General features: G+C 38.0%; 1 protein-coding gene across 1 annotated transcript in view; it reads right to left on the bottom strand.

Annotated features, from left to right (window-relative positions):
• Window positions 1–3,900: 3,900 nt before the first annotated feature.
• LOC139721598 (TBC1 domain family member 15-like) overlaps window positions 3,901–26,019 on the bottom strand; it is a 29,398-nt gene continuing 7,279 nt past the window's right edge. The window contains exons 2-11 of the mRNA XM_071632929.1: window positions 19,056–19,131; window positions 15,552–15,670; window positions 12,558–12,682; window positions 11,164–11,276; window positions 9,630–9,697; window positions 8,482–8,628; window positions 7,700–7,790; window positions 6,935–7,083; window positions 5,479–5,620; window positions 3,901–4,741 (exon numbers count right to left, since the gene is read on the bottom strand). Coding sequence (XP_071489030.1) covers window positions 4,630–4,741; window positions 5,479–5,620; window positions 6,935–7,083; window positions 7,700–7,790; window positions 8,482–8,628; window positions 9,630–9,697; window positions 11,164–11,276; window positions 12,558–12,682; window positions 15,552–15,670; window positions 19,056–19,131 — 1,142 coding nt within the window. The 3' untranslated portion in view covers window positions 3,901–4,629. The remainder of the gene's footprint in view (window positions 4,742–5,478; window positions 5,621–6,934; window positions 7,084–7,699; window positions 7,791–8,481; window positions 8,629–9,629; window positions 9,698–11,163; window positions 11,277–12,557; window positions 12,683–15,551; window positions 15,671–19,055; window positions 19,132–26,019) is intronic.

Here is a 26,019-nt window from a genome sequence, read left to right as displayed (position 1 = left end):
CCAATGGGAGCAGAGTTGGCCAGATTCTATTGACAGCGATGACTTTGATGCTTATGCATCTGCAACGTTACAAATATTGGAATAATTAACCGATATGTACGGTGAGTACAGTCAAAATAATGTCAATCTCGGTTCATCTCCTGATTTGGGTGTTGTTCCTGTAATATGGCTGGTTGTGGGTACATTGAATCTTGCATGACTATTGAGCCTGTACAAAGGAGGGTGCACGCAATCCCCCTCCCCGCGCAATCTGTGACAGTTACCAACATTTACAACATCGATCTTTGCAATGAACATGGCTTCAATTCTCACATCATCCAACAGAACCACTTTATAAATCCTCAGTCTGCATGCCTTTAATATATTGCACAGATTTTCCACATTCTTTGTTTATAAATGTACAGATATTTCTGGTGACATCAGTACCCTTCTTGACTGGAGACTCGTGGTTTTTGTTTTTGTTTTGTGTTCAGTGATGCCACTTCATGTGTTCTGTAGGCATTATATACCTTCAACTTTCCCTTCTTTTGTAACATTTCAGAAAGTCTTGTTATGAGAATCATGCTTGGTACTGATTACCCAGAGATGTACATGGAATGTTACTGATTCAAATTTTTCATGCAGGAGATGCTTTGCTCAATATTCTTTTGGGGGTATCAAGAACTCTAACATGTTCTTCAAGACAGCATGATCACTCCTTGAAAAAATATTGCAGGAGTGCCAAGTCACTTCTGGTAGCATTTTAATAACGGTACTGTAAAAGTGGAAATTTTGTGCATTTCGCACAACCAGAAGCTAGCACGAAAATAAAAGCATGCGAATATTTTTGCTTGCCATATGTTGCAGAAGTTGATGTCTTGATTACTCGGAATTGGAAACATGTGAAACTCTTCTTAACCGACCGAGCGCGAAAAAATCCACTTTTACAGTATTTGGTTTTCCTTCATACATAGCTTTGATATACTCTTTATTCTTATACATTTTTACTTCACAATTCATATGAGTATATACCTGATAAATGTGCTGTAACACTTCGTAAATGATGCTGTTTTTCAGCACCACCATGTACACAAAATGCCTTGGTTTATATTGCAATAAACTTTCTCTTTGTAATACACATCATTATGAAATCTCTTGAATGTACATGTCTAAGATCTTGCATGAGTATGGTAATCAATGCCAACATTCCACAAAAAACCAGCAATGGCAAAAGAAAGATATTGTTTGAATCCGAAATGTACAGTCTACATATCTTGTCTGCTAAAGTATCCACACAAATGCCAGACATTGCAAGTCACAAAGCATATTGTCAAACATATAAAACTGCAATAAATACATGCGCAAATTGAAAATTGCAGGCAAAACATCTTACTTCAAAGGGAAATGGACATAGAATTTCAGAGGGCGCTGTTGCATGGACCATGCTTTTAACTGCATCTGCCATATTCCAAACATCCAAATAAAACTGGCTTGTAAGGTGAGTGTGTCAAAAATGGTTGAGACAATCACAACGTCAATCTCGGTTCATCTCTCAATTCGGCCATTACACCTGGCTGATCCAACCTACCATACACATATCTTTCAAAGACAAAGTTTGCTAGCTAGCAACAAAAACTTGCATGAAAATCTGTGATCTACTTTAGTTGATAGTACTTGCTGGGGCTCAAAATTAATCTTTTATCAATTTCAATTTTCCTTACAATGTAACGGCAAGTTCAACCGAGAAACTTGTCTGGCTAACATGATTTGCTAGAATAACATTTTTTGGTAGTATTTTGAGCTCAAAAGTGTGAAATAAAAGTCGGTATACTGACTTTTATTTAGGAATCGCCCTCCCTGTTGAGCACTGGGGGAGGTAGAACATTATATAGATTATGACTGACGGGGGAGGGAACATACCGAATGTTCCACCCGAAGGGTTTGAAATGCTATTGAGGGAGGTTATAAGTCCCGAGAAGATGTCGAGGGACATATAGCCTCCCGAAATAGCATTTCAAACTCTGAGGGTGGAACATTTGGTACATGTTCCCGACAACAAAAGTCATCATCTGTTATATTATATGGGTTAGTCAAATACCATACCAATACAAACACCGTAGAAGCCATGTTCGCAACGTCAACCACCAGCACAACGCACTCGATCGCTCACGCAGAGCCAAATTCACTGTGCGCGGGTCCTTCAAATCACACTTTCGTACGCATTACAATAATCGGTCATCTGCTTTTTCACATTGTATGGAATAGGCAAATTTATCCTATCAATTGCGTGAAAAATATGGTCGTTCAATCGTTTAGTATCGTTTGTCATTTGTTACGTGAAAATGTTTTCCCATGGGAGAACATTACAAAAATGTTCTGCCCATGGGCGAACATAACCAATGTGCCTCCATCACGTGACTGTGTTTAGCCAATCACTACCCGGTATTTGACTAACCCATTTAATATTACGCGATGATAGGTCATACCCTTGTAATCGTAATCTGTACTCACTCTCGTGCGGAAGATTGAAGGATATTGCTGTGGCTCGATTTGTTGATTATTTATAATCGATTATGAATAATTGTGTAGCAACTGCGATTGCATAAGCTCCGAGATTGTGGACTTCTGGCTAACCTTTTTGGCAATATTTCGCATTTTTGTTGTTCCACAAGTGAAATCGTGTTATTACAGCATTATTTCACTCATTTCTTGCACATATGTGTACATTTTCGATCAATAATTCAGTTCTGCAGGCAAACGAAAACTATGATTTGGCTTTAACTACACTGTACATCAATCTTCATAGTGAAGATGGTGGTGACCATTATCACACAATTGTGTAGCACCCTCTTGAATCCTGGGTCGGAGAGCCTTTAATCTGACAGATCTTGTCATTACGATGAAGTTACCAGATGGATGCACCAATGGGGGGGGGGGGGGGGGGGGGAATGATGAGGCTGACATAGTCGTGAGAAGAGATTACTTAGCAGGGCTAGTTTCTTTTCCATCTTGTCTACTTGATCAATGCACAACTCCCTGCATAGATAGGCAGTGAGTGTAAATGCTTGGAGAGCGACATTTTCTCTATCAAGTCTTCAGATTTAGAATATGACCGAACAGTGTCCCAAACACACCGCCTGCAGTGTTGATAAGTTTAGAATTTCATATCATTAATAAAGGTACTTTATGTTACATAGCAAAAATATTTCGTTAGCTTGGACTTGTTAGACAAGTTTAAGATTGGTCTATTTGCAATCTAGATCCATAGCAACAGAATGAGAAATAAGTACATTGCCTTTTCAAGAAGCAAAGTGAGCAATTTTGCACTCACAGAGTTTGTGTCATGTTTACCATGAGTACCCGGTAGATCTTTAGTTAGTACACATATTTTCTGTCTCACACACACACACACATACATACAGAGCCAAGGGTAGGAAAGATATAATTATGGTACTGTCCAACAATTGAGGAAAGCTTGACAGGTACTAAGTCTGAATGGAGTCAGTGTATGCCTACTTCTTGAGAAGACCTCTAAAATGTGTTAATATAATCACTTGAAAACAATAAATTCAGTAGCATCACAACTCTAGCATCAATGCCTTTCTAGCTCTCAGCTGGTATATTTATATCGTGCTCCTTTCCATTTCACCACAATGTTCAACTCAACATAAACACAGTATCTCCACTTCACATCTCCCTCAAACTACCATGAGTTATTAACAGGTGATGGGTGTAATTTGTGATTGTACTGGATAACACAATATGAACGTCTTGCTTTGAAAGACCATTTGTGACAGGTATCACCTGAACAAACACACACACACAAACACACACACTCACACACACACACACACACACACACACAAACTGATTACTTGACTACAGCAAACAGTTATCAACATAATAGACATAGATGTATAAATTCAAGTTTTCTCAAATTTCACCTATACAGGCAGTTCACTATTGTTGGATGAATATCAGGTGTGCGCGAGTGTGTAACTGTCTTCAAGTACGGGTCAACGATATTATCTCACTTATATCCACTCCGATGACATTCTGAATGATGGAGTTAGTTTCTTGACTTCAACATGCACCCCAGCCATGAGTCCTGGGAATCATCTTTACTTCAAACAAGCACAGAAGACATCTCACAACGGGGGTGTGCGATTATCCACTTGAAAATGCTGCAAAGTAATTCATACTCCCTGACAAAAATGTGTGACAAATACATTATCCAGATGGCACATTCCATGAAAGACATTGACAAGAGTTTCTCGGTGCACATCACGAAGAACTCTCTGCATCTTTACAGGATAAGAGGAAAAAACACACATCAAGGCAAGAAGTGGGTGGTGATGAGATTAGCAACTGAAGACACTTCCATGCAGTACTGTGAGGACATCGGTATATAGAAGGCTCCATGCTCCTGGTGCTGAGGTTGTCATACATTATTGTGAGAACCATGCAGCACTGTAGGGGTACTGGTAAAAGCAACACGAGGCAGACCCAAAGTTCCTGGTGCTGAGGTTGTCACGTGAGTTGTATCACATGCTGTGTGGCAGGCAATTCACTGCACCGCAAGTCATGCAAGGGACGATCCAACATTATAAAGGCACACAGGCTTGACGGGGCTCCCTCGCTGGGCGACTGTCACTGCACCAGAGCAAATGAGCTTTCTGCAGTGACAGATTTTCTGCAGTAACCAAGCAAGAGTCCTTCGGCCTCACTCAGAATCTGAATCAAGTCAAGCTTCTGTGCCAACCTATATCATTAACAACAACAAAGAGAAAGGACATATTACCCGATGCTTGGTACAATAGCAGTTACAGATTGAAGCACAATGGATTTACTGCTTTGCAATAAAGATTGAAGCACAATGAATTGAATGCTTTGCAATAAAGATTTCATTACTGTGAATATCAAGTTAATAATAGCAGGAGCATAAAGGCAATTTGAATGAAAAATCATCTGATTGTAACAAATGTAAGGTTTTAAGAATCACACCTATAACATTACGTCACAAACATGCAAAAGGTATTAAGACATTGTATCCTTTGAATAAAGCATGATTTATTTGTGAATCAATCATCTTCAGAGGTTTATAGAAATCTCTCTCTACTTGTTTATCACAGTTGAGTCTTTCTCTAGTGTGTCAAAAGTTTTCTCAAATGCCACTTTGACTTTGAGGCTGTATGAATAGGGATATCATGGGTGCATGTGTCCGAGGAAAGCTAGAGAAGGATGCTACACGAAGATTAAATTATCACAATCATATTATTGATACGTGCAGTGGTCTTTATCACAGAGAGAAAAATGTTGTAAGCTCCATTTAAACATACCGTTGATTGGTGAGCTCTAACTCATAAGATCTTGCGAATCTGTGTTATTTTGGTGAAATCTACACCTAAAAAATGGTAACACAAGGGTTTCATTCATCCTTTTTGTGTGTGTGTGTGTTTAATATTCCTCCTCTTATTGCTGACTAAATTTCTCTCTTACCCATTCACTAACTGGAATATACTCGCAGCATCATCACACTGTCGTATTTCATCTCTGTACTTCTGTAGAATAGCGACGCAGACGAAGAGCTCAAAGGTGTATTCCGTTGATATTGTGCCCGGAGCTGACCTCGTCACTCCATCTGTGTGGATGATATGGACGAGGAGAAAATATCTTAGCGTTATATACCTCCTTCGAGGTCGCATATTCCTTTTGCAAACATCACAAAATTTTGCATGGTTAAAGAATAATGTCTCCCAACATTATGTATTAAATCTTCAGGAACATTATTATGTGAACAGAAATGAAAAACTAAACCCACGTCACTTGAGAATACGCTCCCCTTTTGTACCGAGAATAATGGTTGGAATTTGGGGTGAGTATGTGCCAATCAGCAATCAAAGCACAGTAAGGGTTAATGCAAGGTATTCTAAACAAAATTATTAATTCATGAATTTTGTGACAAATGTGTGAGACACTAACTACTATATTTTTATACTTTGCAAGTTGTGTGCATCACAGGATTAGGATGCAAAGCAAATAGTAATTAAAGACCACATCTGAATATTCCTGTCTTTTTTGATGTTTCAGTGCTTCATTTTAGTCATCCAACCTTATTTCCTTCTCTTTTTCATTTCATCTTTCCATCCCTCCATCCTCCTCGTCCTCCTCCCGCTCCTCCCCTTTCAGGGAAAACTGACCCTAATACAACCTCACCTGTTTTTTGAAATCCCCCAACCCTCCCATTACAGGAAAACTCATCCTACTTTCACCCTCTTCCAACCTTCCTTCCTTCTCTCTTTCCTTTCATCTCTCAATCCCTCCATCCTCCTCCTCCTCCTCCCCTTTCGGGGGAAAACTGACCCCAATTCCTCCTCACCTGTTTTCTGGAATTCCCTAGCCCTCTCCTTGTCCCGCTCCCTCTCAGCATCCAGCGACGACAGTTTCTAACCTTTTTTTTTTTTCAGTTTTTCATTTTGGTAAGGACCTAGCACCTCGTCCAATTCTCCTACTTTCACCCTCTTCCAACCTTCCTTCCTTCTCTTTCCTTTCATCTCTCCATCCCTCAATCCATCCATCTCTTCCTCCTCCTCCCCTTTTGGATAAAGTAACTCCCACTTGCTTCTTTTACTCTCTTCCAACCCTCCTTCCTTTTCTCTTTCCTTTCATCTTTCCATCCTCCTGCTGCTGCCCCTCCCCTTTTGGAAAACTGACTCCAATTCATCCTTCTTTAACTTTCTTCCCACTTTCCTTCCTTTTCTCTTTCCTTTCATCTCTCCATTCCTCCATCCTTCTGCTCCTCCCATTCCAAGAAAACTGACTCCAATTCATCAGACTACTTTCACCCTCTTCCAACCTTTCTTCCTTCTCTCTTTCCTTTCATCTCTCCATCCCTCTATCCTCCTCCTCCTCCTCCTCCCCTTTCGGGGAAAAACTGACCCCAATTCCTCCTCACCTGTTTTCTGGAATTCCCTGGCCCTCTCCTTGTCCCGCTCCCTCTCAGCGTCCAGCGACGACAGCTCCAGGTGGTCACTGCTGATGATCTCAAAGATCTGCAGGCACTGGTCAAACTCAAACTCTCGCTTGAAGCACAGGAGTAGCCACCTAATTGTTTTTAACCAGGAAAATGATGCAAGATACCATAAATGCTGTCTTCATCTACAGGACACATTGTCATTGAGATTAACTTCACTCTCATGCATTACACAAAAGAAAATGAAGAAAATTGAACAATCCATTCAAAGTTTTTAATTTTTAAAGTTTGGGTGCTGCCATCGCTGGATGAGAAGACTACAACCCTTTTTGATGTCAGTGCATAACAACAAAATAAAGAAAATATAAAGAGAATTTAATATATTTTTTCTTTTCTAGCATAATAAAAGAGCACTTGACTTACCTCTTTCAGAAAGCACAGAGAATAATATGATCCTTAACATATGTCAGTAACACTTCATGGTGTACTCTTCATACAAAATCAAATTCTATGGAATTCTCTTTATATTTTCTTTATATCATTGTCCTGCACTGACATCCTGAACTGTAGTCTTTTCATCCAGCGATGGAAGCATCTAAACTTTAAAAATTCATAACTTTAAGACAGACTGTTCATTTTCCTCAAACTTCACTGATGTATTCTACCAATACTACTGCATTCGATCAATCAACATATATATTTTGGTTTCATTTTTCTTTAAAATTAAGAACAAGGGGTGGCTGTTACCTGTGACAAAACATGAGGTCTCCCATGTCGCACATGGTGAGGTGAGTCAACAATGGCTGGTCCACTTCCTCCAACAGCTTCTTCAGAGATTCTGGGGGAAAAATAACATCGCACAATGACATAAACTGTGCAACTCTCATTCATGATGGAAGCACTACACACTGACAAATGCAGGGCTATAAAGCTCTGCACATTAATAAACAAACCTATGCATATTAAAAGAAGCATTTTGCACACAAGAATTACATTTTTGATACTTAGACTGTTTTTTCATATATTATGAAATGGGAAACCTGCACATACTAAGCATACTTTCTCATATACCAGTATCAGAAAAAAAAATTAATAATTTCAAAATATGTTTTCTCTGAATTTTTATTTTTGAGAAAAAAAATCCTATACCCATACCAGTAACTGCTGTTCTGTATATATATGAAGAAAAAAAAAACAAACAAACTACACTAGTTGATCATTATCACAGTTGGGAGGACTTCAGTTTATGTACCAACATAATATATGTGTTTAGGTACATGCAAGTGACCCTAAAGCACACTACAGAGAGGACCTATGAATGAGATTTCATGAGTGAGTCTGAATTATGGCAAATTGAAGTTCAAATTCTCACTAACGCAGCTTTACAGTTTAAGATTACCTCTCTTTTGCTTATAAGATAGAATGAGATATCACTGTGACTTGTGTCAAGAGTCAAACATACAGCTAAAAATAAAATCCATTGCTCTAAATGTGATCGAGTTACCAAGCAGCAGGCACAAACAACCAACCTAATTTCTTGATCATCCCCGTTTCTAAGAAGTCGTCCACGACCTTCTCCAGGTAGAGCGTGAAGCACCAGTACGCCTCTGTCTCGTTGTCCATGACAACCAAGAATCTGCTTAGGACATCATTCATGCCTTGGGCGTAGGTCACAGCTACCGAAAGAGGAATATTACCCGTCATATACAGAGCGACTTTGTTCAGTAAAGCTGTTATTTCAGCTCAGATGGTTTAATTAAGAGGGTTTGATTTTGCAAATTTTACGAATCACTGTTGGGCAAAAAACACGCAAAAATATTGCCATCTGATGCACTAGTGGAGTGAACGGATAGGCACTAGCGCACTTTAACACGATAGCCTCAGTGTCCACTCATGAAAACAACATCTTGCAAAAATGTCTATATGAGAAAAATAGCAGCTTTTACAATATTTACAGTAAGCCACAGTTCAGTCATGGAATATTGAGCACAGACTCTCTTTATTTAACAACTGTAAAGATAATGTCGCGTGATAACAGTACACACATGATTCAAGAAGTAAAACATTTGAAATACCACCTGTTATTGCTGGACTGAAGCCCACTCACAACACATAGCCCCACCTACCCATATCTGTGTCATCAACTGCTCAGGATTCTGCTGTTTTGCAAAGCTACTGTTCCATCAAAGCACCTACATGTATTGTATGTAGATTGACATCTACTGCATAAACAACTATCCAGAACAATCTAAATACCACTAAGTACATGATAATGTGTCCATAGAATCAAACACAAAGTTATATAAAGAAAACTGGAATATGTCAGTGACAAATCAAATGAAGAATTTATGAATGTTATGATTCAAATATACAGAAATATAATTTTAGAATGCATACTGCATATATTCAATCACAGCTAAGCATCTACAGGTAAGTATTTAACGAAGCAAATTGACTGGATAGATAGCAACAAGAAACCTTTTAAAGGATTGGTATATGAGCAGCATCATCACAATATTAAATGGTCATTACAGAACGGGAAGTCCATAATAGAAATGTGATGAAACATATGTGTTTTGCTTTCAGATCTATTCATATAAACTGCCCTTTTCAATGTTCTCAACTTCATATGATGAAAAAAGCAAACAAGCAAACAACAAACTCCTAATGTACTTACTAGGATGGAAGACAGCAAAAGTCACCAGAATATTCCTGAGTTTTTCAAGGTTCGGGTTATCTTGACCCCTGCAAAAAAAGGCAAAATACAGAATTAACAATGTTATCATCCTCATCATCATAATCATCATCTTCATTTATCTTCTGTTTTCCCCCAAGGGGATGGGGGAGGGAGGGGAAAAGGGTGGGGCTGGATGTTTTATTTCCTGTACACCTGGTTAATGTGACCATGCCTCACGAACACCACGAGTTGCACGACCCCATTTTACGCAAAGGAGTAAAAAGTGGCAAAATAGGTCAACCTAGTCAAACTTTGGTTTTTTACGTTTTCTGAAAGAGCAATTTGTTTGCAAACTTATAAAGTTTAGAATCATAAAGCAAATGGGAGATTTTGTGTTTTTTGCAGTTTTTTAAGAACACTTTTTTTGTAGAATAATGTGATTAGATATGTCTTGAGATACATGTCCGTTTTCACTACTTAAACACCTTTTTACAAACTCTTTGCTTTCATCTCAACTAAGTTTTGAAAAGATGATACTGCAATTTACACAACACTAGAGTGTGAACAAATTCACCTTAATCTGAGAATCCCTTCACTGTACTACTATGGAATTTACATCCTGTTTCTGTCCCATTCACAACACAGAGCACAGCTTGGTGACATTAAGCACTTGAATAGACCCTAAACTTCAAAGCCTCTTTTTTTTTAGTGAACATTTTTCAAGAGTGTGTACTTTTTTCCCATTATTTGGATAGGTTTGTATAGTCCATTTATATCAAGTTACATGTCATTATAAAGCTCATTTGTTTGTTTCATTATCTAAGAAGATGGCTGGATAGCCCATATTCAGCTACACTAGTTTGTCTTCCATGGGGTACAGTTGGTTGTGAGGCAGACCACTTGAATAGCGGTGTTTAATATGCACATTGATCTTGGTAGTGAGTGAATGAATGCAGCCAGATCTTTTAATGTGCATAAGCAGTGACTCTCACTCACAGGAACTCCATTTCATGTCCTATCTGAAGGACAGTGTTTTGCCTCCTGGGGGAACAGTATGATTTACATACAACATTGCTCAGCTAGATTCGGGAATTGAACCCTGGTCATATGGATCAGGAGGCAGACGCACTACCAACTGAGCCAAGTCACTACCATTTTTTTTTTTCTTTCACAAATGAAATACATTTGGTGACTTCATTATACTATTCCCTTGGGAAAAAGACAAACAAACAAATGCACATGCTTCAGAGGATAATCCCTGTCCAAGAGACATCCCTTCCCTCAATTAGGCTTCGGTGAGATAAGGTGAGCTATAACCCTTAAACCAGGCCAGGCTTTTTGGGGTGTTCTGTGGCCGAGGGGGGGTTGATTCAACCCCCCCCCCCCCCCCTCCAGCCTTTTCAGGATTAAAAGAGCTTGGACAAGACTGGCCCCTTGGTTAGGCCTGGCTCCCTTGGTTAGGCCTGGCTGAGTTAGGATGACCTTTGAATGAGCTGGGGCAAGACTGGCCGTGCAGGGTTTTGTTTATTAATACCTGAAGTAGGCCATATCCCGGTCTGTCCTCGGAACGTCTTTGTCGATGATCCTAAGATTCTTCTTAATCAGGTCCAGATTGTTCTCATCAAACGGCTGTCTACTGGCATAAATCTATGACACAAAATCAGCAAACAGAAATGAAAGATCAATCTACGAGACTTAACATCACATTAAGCAACTCACATACACAGATTGTACCTTTAAATCATCTGATTGAGGGTCCATGCAAAATCTTTTAGTAAGGACTGGAAGCGCCAATTGCATGTGTATGTGTGGTGTGGATAAAACAACACAAAGTACAACAATGAGTGAAGATAATGATTGGCTAAGTTAAACACTGTGAATCAAAATTTTAAACTTCGGATACTTTCCATAATGAAACAAAGATGAGGTGGGGTTACTTGTCTCACAACCGATCCTATACCTTTAAAGCGGGTATAGTAATCTCGTAGCTTTCAAAAATTCTACAGTGTGTGCTTTATTTTCTTAAACCAATATGATCCCCAGATATTACATCTAAATCAATTAGTACAGCATAATATTGAAAAATAAAAAATGAGTTTTTCCAGAGTCTAATTTCATACATTTTCATCAAAAAAGCAAACCCAAAAGACAAACTTTGGTGTTACTAGAAAAACGATGGTGTGACGTGTCAAAAGTACAAAAGGATATCATGCATTAACTGCTGGTTTTAATTCAATATTTGTGATGGAAGTGTAACGCACCATCAATTTATGTAACATGATTGAGGGTGAAAGCTTCCCCTGTCTGTGAGTTCATTGGAAACATACAGTCTAGTAAAAAAGAAAAGAAAAAACAACAACAACAAAAACATCAGTACCAGAAGGAAATGAGATTATTCTACAGAACAGCTTGAAGTGTCAACTACCACACATAGGGAATACACACACAAGAAAATGAAATTAACCTGTATGAAACAAACAGTAAATATTCATCCTAGGTGGCAGTAAAAATTCTGTTTTAGTTACTTAATGCCATCGCTGGCTACCCAATTAAACTCTTATGTGCCAAACATATCAAGATATCTCTTTTGTGTGGCCTTTCATCTCACTTAATACAGCAGCTTTTGCCACACTTTTGACGACATTCCCTACTTTTGTTTTTTAGTATAATCTTTTGGCATATCTTCAATTGCATGTTGCTCTCCCCCCCCCCCCCCCCAAAGCTCACAGTGTAAAAAAAAAAGTCCAGGATACATGTACTATTCATAGCGAGAGTCCACACACTTTACTTGGCCAAGACAAAAAATTGGTTGCCGAGAGCAAAGTGGTCTGGCTCATTTTAATAAAGAATTCCACAAAAACTGCTTGATACACATATACACTTTGTATATACATGTACAACATGCAAAAGTAGTCATGACCAACATACCTTGGCTTGAAACTGGGCAAATCCCAGTTTCTGCTGGACTTCATCATCACCATCCTGATGTAGTCTGTGAATGCTAGGAGTGGCTGATGACATGGACGTCTGATTCCCATTCAAAAATGTTGTTCCTGGAGAGTGTACAAAACAAATTACCATATTTATGCTAATATACAATCTACTAGTACTTGCATTTTGTTATCAGGATTTTGTGTTTATGATAGCATTGTATATAATATGTTTTTGCATGTTTCAGGTGTTTACACATATATTTTTATGCCTCCGCAACGAAGTGGCCGGAGGCATTATGTTTTCGGGTCGTCCGTCCGTCTGTCCGTCCGTCCGTCCGTCCGTCCGTCCGTCTGTCCGTCCGTCCGTCCGTCCGTACGTCCGTACGTCCGTCCGTCCCGTTTTGTTTTTGTTGATATCTCAAGAACCGTGTGGTGGTTTTACATCAAACTTGGTATGAGGGTATATGCTTGGGGGATAATACTTTGTGTGGATTTTAGGGTCACAGGGTCAAAGGTCAAAGGTCACAGGTTATTTTGTGAAAAAAAAATTGAAATTTCATGTTTTTCTCCATATCTCGCAAATGGTTCAAGGTATCTTCATGGAACTTAGTATATATGCTTGTACCGATGAGCAGTGATTATCTAGGGAAGTTGGGTCATGGGTCAAAGGTCAGGGGGTCAAAGGTCAAGGTCAACTCCTCAAAATATCACTACTTTCCTGAAAATGCAATATGTCTGAAGGGTTTTTTTTTTTAAACTTGATGTATGGCATGTATTATCCAATATATATTTTTGGGGAAGTTTCTTGCCAAAGGTCAAAGGTCAAAAGGTAAAAGGTCAAGTGAAAGTGCTAAATTGCACTTTTTCCTCCATATCTCGAAAGTAACTCAAGGTATCATCATGAAACTTACATATTTATGCATGTTCAACCTAACAGTGATTCTCTTTGGAACTGTGAGGTCAAAGGTCAAAGGCGAGGTTTAGATAATGCTATTTTCCCATTTGATACTGAAATTATACTTTTTCTCAATACCTTGAAAATTACTCAATGCATAAACTTATAAAAGGGTCAAAAGTCAAGTAAAAATCATCAGTTCCCCAAATACCTGCACTCTGACATTTTAATCATTCATCCAATTGAACCTAGTTCTAGGAAAGTGAACATTCAGCACATTTGTGTCAAACCTGTCATTTTAATATTTTGCCAATTGTGTGAAACTGTCATCACACATTGTCAAGACATTGTACTATAGACCTATTAGGAGAACCATGCATTATGGCGGAGGCATATCAGTAGCCGTAGCGATATATCTAGTTTGGTTTTTGTTTTAATCATATGTACTTTAAATCATTACAATTTAATGCATGGACTCACTGAAAGACAGCTAATGCTGAATGGGTCTTCCCATACTGAAAAGAAATGAAATGTTCTGCAAAGTGCTACTTCATACTTAAATACTGTGAAATAGATTCATACGTCTTTAAAGGGATTGTATAGTTTTGGTTGAGACCTAATTTCAGGTTTCTAACATTTTTTTGTTGTTGAGAGAATGAGAAACCTCTTATGAAATATGAAAGAGCATGTAATTCTATGAGGAATTCAGTGTTTATATGATGAAAATTGGTTTTGAAATGGCTGAGATATCCAAAAAAGAGGGTTTTCTAAAAAAAAGTGTGGGACCCATACTTTATTATGATTGCTTTGTTTTACTCTGTTTTTGGATGTTTCAGTCATTCCATACCTGATTTTCATCAAATAGACTTTGAACTCCTCCTAAAATGGTATGTTCTGTACTATATCATAAGTGTTTTCTTGGTATCTCGCAAAAAGTTAAAAACCCAATTCTCATCTCCACCAATACTATATCATCCCTTTAAACTTTCTGAATCTAAAATGGGGTGCCTGTAGGGAACATTACTTATCCCATTACGTGCCAAAGCACTTACGTGTACTAATACAATGTAGTTTTAATCTGGACTCTGACTCACAAGTTGAATGCCACTTTGAAGCAGAAGCAAATTATCCCATATTTTGCAGGAGAATTAAAATTTTAAATTTTAAATTTAAGCGAGACTGTCTGAAGTTCACAAAACAAGATTACCATATCATTTCAACCACCACTACATATCAATGAATATTTTGTCTTTTAAGACTTGAGGCAAATGAAATTAGGATTATTTGAAGATATGACCTCTCTCTCCAACTCCTGTCAAAAAAATAAAAAATAAAATAAAAACAAACAAACAAATAAACAAAATAACCACTAATAACACAAAACAGAAAAGGATAAAATCTGACCATGACATATATTCATATTTGGAGTAATTTGTCTGAAAAGTTGAATAGAACAGTTTTTTATACTTTTTTAAATAAAAGGAAAGCCTCTTTTCTAATTTGTTTTGGAGGGTTTACCCATGCACAAAACAGTTTAACTTCCGGAAAATCACTTTATCTTTGTCTCTATTTCCCATCCTCCCAAACTCAGAACAATAAAAACTGGCTACTTTGTGTGGTCAAAACATCAACTGTGTGACCCCTAGAGTGACCACAGAGAGCGAAGGTCTGCTTATGACACATGGTTCTTGCTTTGTAATGGTCAGAATCAAACCGGTTATTTTTCCGGCTCAAAGGTACTTGGTGCGCCCTGTCAGTCTCACAAACAAACAAAGAAAGCAATGATCTAATATGTGTCTAGTGCTCAGTGAATGTAGTATTGGATGGTTCTTTGTTCTTCCTTGCTGTCCTCTTCAATTATTTCACTCAGTGATTGCTGCATATTGAGGCTTCTAAATGGAGCAGACTACCATATCTAATCAGCTTTTAGCAACTGCTGGGGTTTCATTTTGCACTTTCCATTAACTCCTGATTTGGGACTACAGTGCAGCCACAGCCTCCTAATGCATTATTGGCTACCTCCATTTACTCACAAACTATTACTATTAAACTTTCAGAAGAAGAAGAAAAAAAGCTAAAAAGGCAAGGAAATACCTGAGCTGTTGTCCTCGTAATTTCTGCTGGTCAGTCCATTCCGCTCAAGGATCGTCTTCCATCTTGCTTTCAATGCCTCGTAGCGGAACGCACACTCCAGCTCCAACGCTTCACGCTCCCTGCACAAAATGAAAGCAGACATGAAAAATATATTCACTGATTTATTACAGGGGAACTTACTCCAAACATATGGAAGAATTCCTTCATATTTTCTTTAAACTCGTTCCACACTGTGACATCAAATATCTTTGTAGGCTTCTCATCTAGCAATGATGGCACATAGTTGTGACCAAAACGAATTTTTGTAAATTCATAACTTTTGAAGAGATGGTCAATTTTCTTCAAATTCATGTGATGTGTTCAATACAGTTCTATACTTCTGCAGGCACTAAACTCACATGGGGCTAATTTCCCTTTAAGAACTAAAAGTCAGCTCCCTTCTGAAAAAACAACAACAAACAACAAAAAAGCAAATAACAATGACATGCCGAACTTTGCATGAGCAGGTAATGCTTGAAACATGCCTGAGTGTCAAATATATCAGGTTGTTTTTCCCCTGAACCCAAAGAAGTGTGGGGATTCCAAGAAACCAACAACAGGCTAACTTGTGGCCACAAGGAAATACACCCACAAAGCAAAGATGATCACCTCTGACATATGCTGTAGAGGACACTGCCCTTTGGTCACATACCACTTTTTTGTCCACCATCATTCATCCACCCCCCCCCCCCTTTGTTACCAAAGGATAAAACTGGACTCCAACACTTCTCACCATTATAGAATGTCAATATACAGTATGAATTACACATGACTCATAAGTAGAACAAAGAGATCTTTGTTTCAGTGAGTAATTCTTGATACAAAAGCCGACACAGAGGTATAGATCGGCCTACAGTGCATCTGTTTTTTTTTTTTCTTCTTCTTTTCTACGTAGGCTCCCCTTTGTTTAATACTGAAAGAGACACTTAATACAGCTGTATTTGTGGCAATGTGATTAGTCATACCACACAGGTGATCCCAATAATGCTGAAAAACAACTTTGAAGGACTTTGAAGGATATTGCAGTATGTACAAAAATCTTTGTTGGAACATTAAATTATAATTACTACTACTATTTTCACCTGCAAATCGCCACTTGTTTTGACAAAAAAAAGCATGTTTGTATGGAAAATCTTTCTTGAAAATACAACTCTTAAAGTCATCACTCTCTGCAGATTTAGTGTCCACCTGTTAGTATCTCACAAGTACATTGTAGACCCTTTCCATTTCATTGGTAATGGGCAATAATATACAGATATGAAACGCTTTTCAGGGCAATGCTGATATTATTGCCCCAAATAAAAGCAGTCAATATCTGCTGTTTTATATACCTAATTAAATTCAATGAATGTTTACTTGGTCCATCACGACTGCGCTAGCCAATTCACACACATTGTAAACAGATTGTTGCCTGCATTGCCACAGATGTTTACACTGTGATCGCATCGAACAAGGGGCACCTTTTCAGCTGCATGGGAGCCAAGAGTTTTGACACAGAATTTGTACATGTATACCAAATGCTATGCACCAAGAGGGCAGTTTAGTACTATGGAGCACCATGGGTTCTATGGGAAAATTGTTGAATTCATGCCCCCATTTTCAACCAATAAGAATCAAGATTTCGTCAAAATGAGGTACTACTAGTCTACAATAGAAAACATTGGCAGGAAAAACCAATCATGCACAAGACCAGCATGTACATGTACTGGAAAATCTGCAGTATACTAGAACTTTAGTATAGGAACTGCACTGTACAAGGGTGCAGTGGCTAATACTAGAAAGCAAGATATTTTCGGGACATGAAATTTTCACAAATTAGAGCTGACAGCCTTTTCGGCACATCAAATTTTCACAAATTGGCACTACAACATTCAATGTATAGAGTGTAGACACAAACTTTCATGTGCATTTTAATTTTGAAAATCTTGGCTCTCCTGAAATTCACAAAATTACATGTCAAATGCGCGCTAACATTTCTGGTTGTTTGACATCGGCCAGCCAATGCACAGCATTCTAGAACACTGACAGCACTGAGGCCGTACTGCACTATCTGTACATTTTAATATAGGAAGTGAACATTTCTAATTACAAAGAAAGCAACTGGGCATTCTTCCACGAAAACCTTCACAACTGCCATTCACAACTCACTACATGTACCAGTGGAAAAAGGGTCAAGCAAACGGAAGTCAGCTGACAGGACTTGAAGAGGCCGGTTTATAAAACGTCTCCCTTCAGACAGGGCAATAATTGATCTAATTCAGCTGTTACATACAACGTCATTATGGTTCGGAATCAAGTTTGCACACTATATCTGTGCCTCGCATCAGCAGGGAAGCTTTGGGTATAAAATGTGTGGTCAGAAATAACCTTTTAGTTTATAGTAACATAAGTTTGCATAAAGGATAAAATCATTGGTTACATGTACGTAGCTAATTATTCATTGCCATGGTAACAGCATTCACTGCAAGTTACACAATAATAGATACTGTTTAACATCGCAGTGTGTTTATATGTCAGGGTGACATGACATTTGCCCCTGCGACAATTACCCTGGTCTTATTTTCTCCAAGGACTTTAGGATTAAGGTTACGGTTGTGATAGGGTTTTAGGTGTAGCTTGATGTGAGGATACGGGTCAGAGTTATGTTTGTGGGTTGAATTTATGTTTGGCTTAAATAGTGTGCATATATTTCATGGGAGCAATTGTTGCAGGAGCAAATGTCATGGAACCAAATTTCAGAAATTATTGAACTTTGCTGACCTATAGCTGTAACTGTAATGCAATGCAGTCAGCAAATAAAGTTCACATAAAATATCAAGAGATTGGCCAAAAGGAAAACAGTAACACCATTCAGGAGTTACCCAAAACTTCACTGATTGTAAAAGGAAACATGCCGGCTGTCAAACTTTTATGAAATCACGGCCAATGTATAAACAGTTCTTTCAATACCCTTTTCACTTTCCTCTTCCTGTCAACCGATAGAGAGAGTGACATAAGGGCCTACCCTGTTTCCTACAAAGTTTTGGCTACACTCCTGACTGGATTATACTGTTATCCTTTGGGCTGTTGTTTTGGTATTTTACAAACAAAAGTCAGGGAATTATACTGTCACAGAGATGTATGCACAAATATCACAATGTTAATAAACCATTTACTGACTGGTTATACTAACATTTCTTTTGATGGGAAAACAAGTGAGTATGATGAATCTTATTACTTACAGATTTTCACTATTTCAACCCTCTTTTTCTTTTAATCAGCTTCACTGTTTTACAAAATCAGAGACTCTAGTAACATATGAACATGCATTCAGATTTGTCACACTGGAAACACTGTTTCTGAACAGTGCCTTTAAATTTAAACGACTGTGAATCTTCCTGTAATATTGACCCAAGGACAAGGTAACTTTAAAGGATTGCAAAATAGATCAGCAGAAGAAAACAAAGCACCAGTAAACAAACATACCTCCTCGTTGACTGGCAGGGGAAGTAGCCGAAGAGAAACTTCCAGGCATCTTTCCTCACATCCTCTTCTATTCCACCTAAAGTACAAGCAAAGAGAAAAGAATATGAGTTAGAGCAAATTAAATGGTACTGTATGCGTCATTTATTCAGCGAATCTAATTTTTTGTGAATCGTGACTTAGCAACAATTCTATGAGTGGTTATACTTGCAATTATAATGGAGTATAGTCATTAACGGAGCAATGTACGTGTACACGTTGCATTCGTGTAGGGATCAAAAGTTAATATCATCGTGTATTGTTGAATTCACGAATAGCATCTGACTCATGGAATTTGCGAAAATAAAAACCCCACAAAATATTTGGCAATATACAGTAATACTAGTTATATCCCATGCATCGATAGGTACGTTCACACAGAGGTCAATCATCAATGATAGCTCTAAACCATCGATGATAAGAGCTTACCCTTTAACTTTTGAGTGAGAGTCCCACTCGATGATTAAACCACAGAATCGGAAGTGATAAACCCAATAACGTGTGAAGATACAGTAGTTTACTGCAAGCACATGTAAATAATATCAATGATTTGGAGGTTGACCCAGAAGCTTAGGGGGAATAGGATTCAGGCAAGGGTCAGGCTAACTTTTCGAGTTCGCTACCATGAAAAATTTTGCAGTTTTAATCTTTAAAGGGAAGATAAACCCCAAGAACAATGTGGATTGAGTGAAAGCAGCAACATTAGTAGAACACATCAGTGAAAGTTTGAAGAAAATCGGACAATCGATGCAAAAGTTATGAATTTTTAAAGTTTTGGTGTTGGAACCGCTGGATGTGGAGACTACTAGAGGTTATGACGTATGAGTGGACAACAATACCAAGAAAATATAAAGAAAATACTACAAAAATCCATTTTTCATGAAAATTACAAATTCCATCAACTTGATATTGACATAAGTTAAGGGTAGCAATTATTCCCCCTGCTTTCTGAAAGTGGTTGGTCCACTGCTCTTTCATAATTTTAGAAAAGTGAATTTTTGTTGAATTTCCTTTATATTTTCTTTGTATTGTTGTCCACTCATACGTCATATCCTCTAGTAGTCTCCTCATCCAGCGGTTCCAACACCAAAACTTTAAAAATTCATAACTTTTGCATCGATTATCCGATTTTCCTCAAACTTTCACTGATGTGTTCTACTAATGTTGCTGCTTTCACTCAATCCACATTGCTCTTTGGGTTTACCTTCCCTTTAAAGATCGCTAACTTTCAAGTCCATCTATACAGGGATAAACTACGGGTACACGCTAATCATTGAAGTTTACAACTTTGAATTTTAATACTCTTCATGATTAGCAATGTGAACCTAACTTATGTCAGAATACTGCTATACGCACTTCTTGCAATAAAAATTACCTTTCATAAGCCAGGTGACATACAAAAAGATTGCAGTCGTTAGTAAATTACTGGAAATGTGGCTGTTTGCATGGTTCATTTTTGTTTGCTTGTTTGTTTGTTTGTTTGTTTGTTTTTTTGCTTTTTGTGGGGGATGTGCTCACTCAAGTTTCACAACATCAATGTGACCTGATGAAATGTTACTATTAATTATGTCCGGGTAATTTCAATCATGGTAAAGAAAACATTGGCACATTTTTATATCTGAACTGGTATCATACTGCTCCCTACAACGCAATACATTCCATATTTCCCATAAAACAAAGGACTCTTTTCAGTGGTATCTCTTCAGTATGCCAGTCCAAGCTGGTATAAACATAAAATTTACTGTGCCAATCTCAAACTTCAGATCTCCTTTCTTGTTCAGAGATTCTGTAGCTGTAATCCCTGTACACCTCGCTTCTGATAGTAATAAGAAGTAGGCATCATCATTTTTTTCAATCATTTTTTGATTGCTTCCAACAGGTTTTCTTTGTCCCATTTCTAGGCATAATCTTCATGAACAATTTTTGACAATTTCTGGTCATGGACATCAGCATTTAAATCTGTGATTGTCTTTTTATCAGACTGTAAAGAAAAAATTAAGCAATCCCATCGATACACGAGGCAATGACAAAGACTCATCAAACAGATGCAACAAAAACTTCCCTAGCCAACAGCTTGCTACTTGCATTTTCATTAATGTGCAGTTATAAATGTGAATGCAAGTGGTTTCTTTCTATTTCAGAAGGAGTATAAATCACTGATTGCTTCACACTTGAGAGAAGTGAGCCATTGCTCAACCTGGTCACATGATAAATTGTGCATGTGAACAGAGTGGATTATTTTCTATCCAGCTGGTAGCAAATGTTCAACACCTTTTATGCTCACAGATGCAAGCAAACCAGTCACCCAGCAGGTAACTAACCTCACAGTAAACCCTGCTCTCCACAGCTGGGTTTCCAAATGAAAAGCACCCCTGCCGAGTATTGGCAGACTAAATCATTTTGGCATTGATTAAAGTGTGTCACAAGGTCTTAATGCATCATTTCTATTCTACACTTACTCCCAATCTGTGAACTGGAAAGGGATTTTTGCAACACCCTCATACATCATGTCATCAGGTGTTGACCTTTGCACTATCAAAATTGTATTTCACTTTTGATAATAAATGGTGATGTAATCATGACACATTACTGTATAGGACATACATTTCACTAAATTTTATTTTCAAGAATTTCGCTAGTCTGGTGCTATGTGTAGATTTAATGACACATGAAAACATGAACTCTGATCCCGACATGAATGTGACGGGCACGCATGTATTTCTCCATTCATTACTGTACTCCCCATTCGCGAATTTAACCACTCATGAAAGTGTCAGGAAATCCCGACTGACAAAAAATTAGGCTTAAGTGAGATGGCATATATGCAGTATTTGTCTTCATACTTTCGATGAAAGTGAAAGTGACATAGTTAAACCTACTGAGAAATAAGTCGCTCGATTTACTCCACTTTGCGCTCTTCCATTTCATTCAACTTCCATTCCACTTTATAGGGCTAGGGTTAGGGTTGTTATAGGGTTTTAGGTTTAGTTTGATGTGAGCATTAGAATTAGGGTTAGGGTTATGTTTGAGCATTAATGTTTGAGGGTAGAATTTATAGTATGTTTGGCTTCCAATAGCATGCAGATATTTCATTGGAGCAATTGTTGCAGGAGCAAATGTCATGGAACTCTCCGTGCCTGCTTGTTTTTTTTTGTTTTTTTTTCAGTGAATTGATGTACCATACAAGAACTAACACTGCTTTATCACACATACATAATGACAGTGAGGATATCTATCACAGCACTGAAACTTGACTACGGTAGTTCTTAATTGTCAATGACTGGAGAAGCAGTAATATTGGTAGAGGTAGCAATAAATAATCACAACTACGTATTGTAGGTATAACATTTGTTGAGTTGGGACTTGAATGCAGCACAATGATGCAAGTGGTTGAATTCACACTGAGTAACTGAGACAGGAGCATTTTGATTTAGAGAGAATATATACAGAGCCCCTGTAAATAATTTAATTTCCCACCTAATGCATGAATATGGGAGACAAAATCATTTGGGAGTTGTTCTAAGTAAAATAAGAGGTGGTGGAGACTTAAAAGTATTCCTCCACTTTTATGCTCAATAGACTACACAGAGACTAGAGGGACAAAAAATGTTACACAGTGTGATCTACATGTATTGACTTTAAAGTAATATCACTACGTGCATATAAAGCAGGAAATGACATACAAATGCCCCACTTTGTTCCTTGTTTTCAAACTTCCAGACCAGAATATGTTACGTATAGTAAACACAGCTAGGAAGTAGCTACTGAAATTCATACACGCCCAAACAATTTCACTATGGCAAATTCAATAACCGCATTATAAAGGCATACCATGGAGAGTTACTGAGCATGCAACATCACACCAGTCCTCTTCATTCAATCTTGCTGTCAATTACTTGTATTCTACTCTCACTTTCTGTCCCCATCTTTCACAAGGTGTTTTACCGTCAACTCCTGGCAGCGATATTATGATAACAGTTCAAATTCAAATGGAGAACCATAATTGAATTACAACATGAATATACATGACATACACCTGTATTCTTGCACAGTAGACTACAAGCAGGTTCAGTTTACATCAACTTGTATTTATGCCAATGAAGGGCAATTTGTCAATCAGCAAGTACAATGTAAGTTCAGTTACTGCAGTGAAGGGGAAATCTATACTAACAGATGGCAAGAAATATTTCAGCTGGGTTTCTTTCTCTAGTGAAAACGTAGCTATAGGTGTAAATGTTATAATCATGGCCACATTGAATCTCCAATGTATTTTTCAGAGACAGATGAGTTCAACCTTGAAATAAGGTTCACGTCCGATTCAATAATATACAAATATACTTTGCCTTGAGAGTTTCTTGTTAAAACTATGGGCAGAGGTGACTCCAAAAGAACTATTCATTGAGGGGCGCAGCCCCGAAGTGAATAGTTCTTTCTGAGGCACCGAGGCCTATAGTTTTAATAACAAACTCGAAATTAGGCAAAGTATATTTGTTTTATATTTTGGATCAAAAATTTGAACAAAAGAAGGGGAAATGCAAAGCGAGAAGTGGTATGATGGATGCGATGGCCGATGTTGTGAAGGGATCCTATTAACATTGATCCTACATTAAGAAGCATGTCGCTGCGCACGATGTCGGACCTGCTTTGTGATGTTTGTTAAGAATGTTACATTTACAAGTGCGACGCGAGGTGTTACGGTGCGAAGCAATGCGTAATGTCAGAATTGTTTTTATGATGTCACAATTGTTTTGTTAGAAATTGATACATTTCACAGAGTGACGGTACTAGCAGCAAGAATTGCTTTCTGACGTCACAATTGTTTTGCTAGAAATTGTTACATTTCACACAGAGTGACGGTACAAAGCTGCGCACAATTTCACAATTGCTTTGTGACATCATTTTGCAAATAATATACTATTTGCAAAATGTTGTCATAGAAGTGACGTCATTTTGCAAATAGTACTTTATGGAGTGTCAACTTTCTGAAATAGCTGAAAATACCTATAATCACGTGAAACTCTTTCAACCAATCACCAGAGGATAAATTTTTGATCCAAAATGTAATAAATGATAACAATAACAAAGGTTTTCTTTGTGGTATTATGTCTATTTCAACAGAATCATGACTTGGATGAAATTGTTACTAATGGCTATGATTACAATAATAACAAGAATAATTATCATCATTACATATGCCTCATTTCACTCTATTCGTGGAAGTCAACTTGGACATCATCACACTCTGATAAATGTGGAGCTAAATTATGGAACAGGGTTTAAACATACACATTCATGACATTCACATGACATACAGTGCTGACTGCATTCATGTAATGTAGTTTTCACCTTCAGCAGTTCAGGATTTCTGTCTGTGGACTTTGACACTTGATGGAACCAGGTGTGTAAATCGGGCCAACAGGGGGTGAATAAACATGCCACTGGTGGCAAGCAGAATGCAAAGTGAGCATTTTCATGGTATACTCTGAACCCTGCATGAGTTTGACACAGCTTCGTGCAGTTACTAATATACTCAGGGTGCTACATAAGCACTTGCCCGATTGCCCAGGGCAAGTGAAAAATCAAAGTCGGGCAAGTGTTTTCGAACAATTAGAAAAATGCTTGCCCGGACTGGGCAAGCAAAAAGTTTTGAAGCCTCCTTTTTGTTTTCACTTCCCCCTGCCTAACAAACCCATGAAGTCAACCATATAGAAGCCCAAAGATAATGACTATTTAAGTGATGCAACGCACTTTAATTTCATTTTAGGAACTTTCCAACACTTGTATATGAAGAAACCCAAATGCAGTGCAACGAAAACCCTTGATCGAACCAAGTTTGTTACTCCAATGTGTTCAGGTGTGCAAATCAATGTATGATGTTTATTCAAATGATTGTGTGTTACTCAGCCCTTGACTTACAAGAGATTTTACACATAATTTCCTTATATTTTTGGACTTTCTTTTTGGGCAAGTAAAATTCATGTTCGGGCAAGTGTTTTGAAACAGTTTGAAAATCTGCTTGCCCAATCGGGCAAGTGGTAAAAAATAGTTTGTAGCACCCTGCTTATAAATACTGAACATTGCTTTGAAATTAATATACATGTAGGTCACTGAACTATTAAAACATTAAGATTTATGGACTATCCATCCTGTGTAGACCACATAACAAGCTTTTTCTATTACCTGCACATACTAGTAGTCAATACATTTCACTACATGCAGTTACCATCTAGTTTACATGCATCAGTTGGTGATCTACAGTTGGTCTACTCCTACTTCGTCTAATAGCCATTAAGTCTCAACCCACATGGTCTAATCCCATTCCGTCTACAACCAGTTCGTCTATTGACCATTTAGTCCAATTGCCACTTAGCCTCATTACCAGTTGGTCTACTTCCAGATGGGCTATGCCCACTTGGTCTAATACCCACAGTTTATTGGACAAAATAGGAAAAAGTCCCAAGGAGACAAAACTGCAGTTAGACTATCTGGTCATTAGACGAAACGATAAGTAGCCAACCTGGGCATCGGACCAAGTGAGAAGTAGACAAAACGGGCATTAGACGAAATTGATGGTAGACCATGTGAGTTTAGCCGTAGTGGTGTTGGACAAACCGGGAAGTCGGGGGGGGGGGGGGGGGGGGGGGGGGGCTCTGTGACTGCATGCCAGTAATAACTTTTGTTATTAAAGGACAAGTTCACCTTCATAAACATAAGGATTGAGAAAATGCAACTATATTAGTAGAACACATCAGTGAAAGTTTGAGGAAAATTGGACAATCGATGCAAAAGTTATGAATTTTTTTAATTTTTGTGTTGGAACCGCTGGATGAGGAGACTACTACAGCTTGTGAGTCATATGCGTACAACAGTATAAAGAAAATATAAAAGAAAATTCAACATATTTTCACTTTTTTCGCATAATAAAAGA

This window comes from Diadema antillarum, unplaced genomic scaffold (assembly GCF_040938485.1).
Source record: "Diadema antillarum isolate AM-2024a unplaced genomic scaffold, OU_Dant_1.0 scf00000146, whole genome shotgun sequence".
Lineage (NCBI taxonomy): Eukaryota > Metazoa > Echinodermata > Echinoidea > Diadematoida > Diadematidae > Diadema > Diadema antillarum.
The sequence above is the reverse complement of the archived record's forward strand: the minus strand, read 5'-3'. Positions and strand labels throughout refer to the sequence as shown.